Genomic DNA, 6,458 nt, shown 5'->3' with positions numbered 1-6,458 from the left:
TATCCAGGAGACCACTACTGAAGAAACTCATTCGAATCTAACAAACAGGGTTTTGGGTCCCTTAATTTCAACAGTCATCTTAGTAAATATAAAACTCGAGCTATTTGAACATTGGAGCTTGTAAAGTGCATTAGATAGAAGAAACACAACAGTAGTGCCAAACTCACTAGGCAGGACGTCAAGGGACTTGGTATCACCAATGGGGCAAAAAAACAACATTACAGTTTTCTGTTCAGATTTTATTTGAAATCTAATTCAAATTGTCAAAGCTACAAAAGGGGGGAAGACATCTGTATTATTTCTGCTAAGTCACAACATCCTAAAACAAAATACTACTACTGCCAGCAGACCCATTATACACATTTCTGATGAAACTTTTTAGCACAATAAAAATTTCATCTTGAGAAACAGCCACAATGAAAGTAATTTATACAATAAAAAACAATGACATGTCTACAGATGCGTTACTCATGAGTTTACACATGCATTCACAAACAAACAAAAACCGCAGGAATGCTCTTCCACTTGACTTTTTTTGTAGTATTTTTTTTTTTTTTTGTAAAAAAAAACCAGACCATTCAGGCACAGAACAAAATCGCATTTCCAATAAGTGACAGCATCTTAAAAACTTCTGTCAGTGTTTGTTTTTCTTGGACTTTTTATGAGACCTGTGTGGAGACCGGGACTGAGATCTGGATTTCTTCCCTGATTTTTTAGGGGATCTAGACCGTGATCGCCTAGACCGTTTAGGTGTCCTTGAACCAGATGGTGACCTGAAGAAATAAGCAAAAACCCCAACTTATTAAAGTATTCATGTGATAAAACTAATTTTTCTTAAATTACCTAAGATGATCTTTAACACAGTACAATAAAGACCAATTTTCTGAAATAAGATCAAATTTCTCAAAGTTATATTTTGCCTACTGAGTACAAGGGCAGAAATTATTTTGTAATTACTATACAACGCATTAGCGGATATCGCTACAGAAGCTGGTTGAGAATAAATTTCTGAGCCTCACCCTGCTCTATTTCATTAACATCTCTAGGGCCAGAGACGGAGGCATTTGAACAAGCTCCCTGGTGACCGATACCTCCACTGTTCGAACCTCTACTCCAGAAGCTAAAATTCAAGACAGCAAGGAAGATCATTCACAAAAAGTAAAATTACCACAGTTTTGCAGCCTGTTACCTTGAAGGAAAAGGCGTCAGCCACTGCAGTATCATTCAAGGACATTGTTCAGGATTTTGGGAGTACTTTTCATAAGGTAACCAAAATGAATAAATGACTACATACAGGTATGTGCACACACACGCGCGCGCGCACACACACACACACACATGCAATTTAAAAAAAGGTTATTTTATTCTTTTATTAAAAATGGTCCCCCAAAACAAAGTGCTAACATATAAAACTGTTTTCACTGTCAGGAAAATCTCTCTATATATCACCAAAAAAATTAAAACATTTCTGAACCACTTCTTTGAAATTAGAAAGAAAAGAGAATTTTATTTGTAGTATTATTTTTTAAGTCTCTACCCAAGAACTACTAGTACTGCAGCTTTGGAGAAAAACACATACTCCTTCAGTTTTGAAATAACCAGAGACTCTTCTAACAGAAACAAAACAAAACAAAACAAAACGCAAAAACCAGAATGAAAAGTGAAGCAGCTCCCATGATTCCACTGGAAAGCACTGCTGCTGATGTTTAAGATTCTTGGCTGGTTCTTACTTACTGGAAACCCTTTTTAAAATCAAGTCATGAAGAAAGACTGGGGTGGGAAGTAATAACTTGAAATGAAAGTATAATATCTTTGGTTTTCTAAAATGCTTTTTAAAAAATGCCTGCCTTAAATTATTTTCAAAAGCTGGTAGAATTACAAGGTATTTAAAATATCACCAAAAAATGACTTGCATTTACCTTTTGGCTTTTTTGCTAACATCTCTAGGAGAATCTTTGTGAGATGACCTGGAACGTGAGCTTTCTTTGTGAGATCTCTCTGATCGCTCCGATTTGGGTGATGGGGATTTCACTCGTCTACCACTGCTACTGCGAGATGGGCTGGGGGACGCACTGTGTCGTCTCTTCCTACGGAACAAAGCCCCCAAAGTGAGCAAAGGATCCGGTATTGATTTTCCTTTTATTAAATTGCCTATTATTTTCTACTTGTTTACAGTAACTTTTACTCTTAACTAACCATAATAAAGTATTTTCCAACAACATTCAAAGTCTTTTATCCCAGTAAAAATGTTACAGATGACTTAAAATTGAGCGATAACTGAATTCAACTACAGTGGAATCTTTTCCTAGAACTGAGATTATTGGGACAATTAATAAAATTCAACTAAGGTCTCCAAACTGGGCAATATTTTTAATGTTATTTTCCTGTTCTGGTAGTTTTATTGTTATTAAAAGTGTGCATGAGAGTGGGCTATCATATTAAATGACTGGGATGAAGGACAGGTGGCCATGGTATCTGGCCTCGCAGTTACCATCCCCAGAACCTGCACCCAGCTGCCGCCTGCAACCCCCAGGAGGCAGTGGTATGGACTTCAGTGACGGCTCCTGCCATCACATGGAAGGCCTGAACTGTGTTCCTGGCCTCATCACAGGCATTTGCAAAATCAACCAGCAGATGGAAGTTCTGACTCTCCCTTTTGAAATAAATAAGCAGAAAAAAAAAAAAAAAAAAAAAAAAAAAAAGACACAAGTAAAAAAAAAATAAACAAAAATCCTTTCTGACGAGAACAAAAAAGGTTGGAGAGAGGCAGAGAAAAGAAGAAAAAAGCAGAAATCCTCTAACATTCGGAGACTTTGGGTGAAGGGTATCCAGGAACTCTTTATACAATTCTTGTCAGTCTGAAATTGTCAAAATATTCAATAGAAGTGACAATTTTTATTTAACCAATTAGTAACTTATTCTGTATTACTTACAAACCAGACTCTTCATTTGCAATCACTTGGTTCTTACTAGAAAAACTTCAGTTAACTGAGCAATTTTCTTTACTAAAGCAAGGATTTAGGAAATAAGAAATAAAAGCTAAACAAGAATAAAAAATGTGAGGACCAAGTCCCTGTGGCCTTTGTACATAATCTCTTTTTCAGACACAACTGTGTCACATAATACGATGTAATTAATGAATAAAAAAAAAAAGACACAACCGCAGGACTCAAGTATACAGGCAGGCAGCCTCAGCACCTAGATTGGGAACGCTTCTATGGAGGCAACAGAGAAGGCCTAGCAAGCTGTTCTGTTATTTAAGTCTCGGGTTTGACACTCAATCCTGTAACTGAATTCTGCACTGAACTAAGGCTAAGGACATTCTACGAACCAGGTAAAGGGAAGATGCCCCAATGAAACCCAGTACTAACTGGCCCACGGGTCAGCTCATTCTGTCTCCTGTAAGGAGACAAACATGCTTCTTCTCAGAAAAGTTATTTGACATCAAATACGTTGACAAAAAAATTTGTAAAATAAACCATCATTCCAAATCTTAAAAATCTATGAATGATTAAACATAAGGATTGTCATACCTTTCTTTCCTTGTTGGAGTACACTCATCTTTTTCCTTCTTATCTTTCGATCGAGATTCCAATTTTTCTTTATCCTTTTTGTCTCTTTCTCTTTCTCTTTCTAATTCTTTCTCTTTCTCCTGTTTTTTTTTAAAAGAAAATATTTAGTTCTTTAAAAAATACCAATCTTTGTTCATCTCACTTACATAACTATTTTCTCTAATAGCAAATAATTTCTTATAGTGCTGCATGAAGTTCAATACCATTAAAAAAATTTCTCTTCCAGAAAATTAGCCATTTCTTTTACTTACACAGATAATACCACTACTAATGACAGCAGCTAAATACAGCTAAATACAGAATGTCAAAGGTTAACCAAGCAACTTTCTCAACAACTCTGCGCATAGAATTTTGTTTCACTAGGAACAGTGGTGTGTTAAAAGTGTCTAGTCTACATCGACAAAAGTAAGATTCAGTACTATGCCGGAAGTGAAGTCAGGATTTGAGGTTAAACTCTAGTGTCCGCTGCTCTTCCCCCTCACACTCTCCATAAACAATAAAAACAAACAAGCAAAAATGATGATGAACATTTTTCATCAGATTAAAAGGTGATTCTTTCAGGGCTGGACTTCTGTTGTAATGGGTTAAGCCACTTGTCACCTGCCTGTGACATTAGCATCACATGTGGGCACTGGTTTTGAGTCTCAGCTGTTCCACTTCTAACCCAGTTCCCTACTAATGTGCCCAGCAAAGCAGCAGCAGGTGACCCAATTCTTTGGGTCCCTATGTCCATACAAGAGACCAGGAAGGAACTCTTGGCTCCTGGTTTTAGTCTGGTCCATCCCTGCCACTATGGTTATTGGTGGAGTGAACCAATGGATGGAATGCTCTTTCTCTCTATAACTCTTCTGACTCTTTCAAATAAATAAAGTAAATCCTTAGAAATAAAATAAAAAAAAGATGAACATACAAAGCCCACTGCATACTTTACTAAACAGAATTGAGTCTCTAGGAAAGCTGTTAGCTGACTCCTTTAACTTTTAAAAGGTGAAAAATAAGCCTATACCAGATGTTGGTAGTTTTTTGTGTGTGTAAATCCAGACAACATCTTTTGAAGTCCACATATAGATAATAAACATTTCTGCAACAAAATAAACATTTTTTTCAAGTTCATTTTCCACAAACTTTTTCAAGTTCCCTCGTATTTCAGGAACCACACCTTTCAATTTGACTCATGGGGTACAAGCAGGTGGAAGTGCTAAATGGATATATGGTTCATTTTGAGCTTGCTATCATTACGACAACCGAGCACCTCAGCGTACAATTCTTGTATGTGCATCAATAAAACGCCACCATCTCCAACGAGACCCAAGGAATAGATTTTTTTCCACAGTGAGACAGAAGACAACTTTCAAAAGTTGTGTGGAAATTGACTTTCTTTGATGATCTATAGCAAACATTTCCCTGATTAATAATGAAAAGTAACTCCTGATTGAAATGGATATTGCATAGAAACCATATTAGTTAAATTCTTCAAAATGTTTTAAACATTCTAATTCAGTAATAAAAAAAATAGTGTAATTCTCAGTCCTGCGAAGTTCAGCAACCCACAATACCCTCACAGCCACCAATTAGGCTGCAGGAGCTAGCTGCCTGTTGTATGCGGTCTGTGCGGGCATCACAGGACAGACTGCCCTGACACTCTCTTTCTATGAACACACTTTGCAGCTGTAGTGTGGGCAGTGGAGCTCAAGCTACACAAGCAGACCTAACCCAACGCCCGAGGTCCCTGTGCCATTACCACAGGGGTTCCTGTTCCTAAACTCTGCATATTTCCACAGATGGTCAGCAGAGAACATGCATTACGAAAAAACTATGTACGCCCAGTTCCCACAAATGTCTGCATAAAACCTAAACATTCTCAACTGTTCGTCCTCAAACTTACGCATGTGCCTTTGTATTCTGTTGTAAGAACAAGACTTCTTTAACGGCTTAGAATTTAGCACTAAAGTATTCTACCCCTTGCTGTGCTTTCTTGGAAACAATGAGAAATGAGTCCCAAGCCCTAAACAAACCCTGCTTCCATCTTTGTCTCTTGTGTTGTTCCTCAGGTCATCACAAACATGACTCTTCCAAAAGCAACTGTCAGTTTTGAAAGCAAGCCCTTAGCAGCATTGATATTCTAGTCCACAGGAGGTATCCAGAATAAGAAATACAGTCTGTTGCTAGAAGAACAAGTTGAAATAGTTCTAAAATATGAGATTTCAAATGTTTCCAGTTATCTACCAAAGCTCAACACTTGCATATCAAAGGATATAACTGAAATATACTTTATTAAATCAGCCAATATTTGGATTTTCAAAAGTCAGATAAATATTTTTGGAACATATATAGATATACATATTTCTTACTCGTTGTAGAAGTTTATCTCTGTAGTGTTCCACTTGCTCCTGAAAACTCTGGCCTGGTTTTTTAGGTCTTTTTCCAGATTCCAATTCATCCTGAAACTTCATAACTTTAAGCTGTGAAATAAGACATCTTCCGTTACTACAGTGTCCCAAATACTGCTTTGTTCCTACAATACAGTAACTGATTAGGACTCAGTCCAAATATCAGGTCAACACAGCATCCTTATCCAAAGCCACTTGGTCAGTTAAGGCCAAAGCACAAGGGACTATGAAAAGCCCATGCGTTCTCTGCCCAGTGATAAGGAACTGCAGATGACGAATGAAGTATGTATACCCTGTGTCCACATAAGTACTTACTTCTCTTGACACCACAATGATTTTGGTATTTGATTCTTCAGATTATTAAGGCAAACAACTGTTACCAAGATATGGCAGCCAGCAAAACACAAATAACTTTGAAGAAAGTATATATTTTAAAAGGATAGCATTCTAATGATATAAAGTGTGTGTAAGACAGAGTTAAATAGGATAAACTTCT

General features: G+C 37.0%; 1 protein-coding gene across 3 annotated transcripts in view; it reads right to left on the bottom strand.

The window, feature by feature from the left end:
- Positions 1–224: 224 nt before the first annotated feature.
- The window catches only part of U2SURP (U2 snRNP associated SURP domain containing), a 50,691-nt gene continuing 44,457 nt past the window's right edge, over positions 225–6,458 (bottom strand). For all 3 annotated transcript variants that reach the window (XM_058661406.1, XM_058661407.1, XM_058661408.1), the window contains 4 exons: positions 5,924–6,034; positions 3,534–3,652; positions 1,920–2,087; positions 225–773 (listed from right to left, as the gene is read on the bottom strand). In XM_058661406.1, the coding sequence (XP_058517389.1) occupies positions 635–773; positions 1,920–2,087; positions 3,534–3,652; positions 5,924–6,034 (537 nt within the window). In that variant the 3' untranslated portion in view covers positions 225–634. The remainder of the gene's footprint in view (positions 774–1,919; positions 2,088–3,533; positions 3,653–5,923; positions 6,035–6,458) is intronic.

The sequence above is a fragment of the Ochotona princeps genome, chromosome 3 (assembly GCF_030435755.1).
Source record: "Ochotona princeps isolate mOchPri1 chromosome 3, mOchPri1.hap1, whole genome shotgun sequence".
NCBI lineage: Eukaryota > Metazoa > Chordata > Mammalia > Lagomorpha > Ochotonidae > Ochotona > Ochotona princeps.
This window is presented reverse-complemented; position numbering and strand designations above follow the sequence as displayed.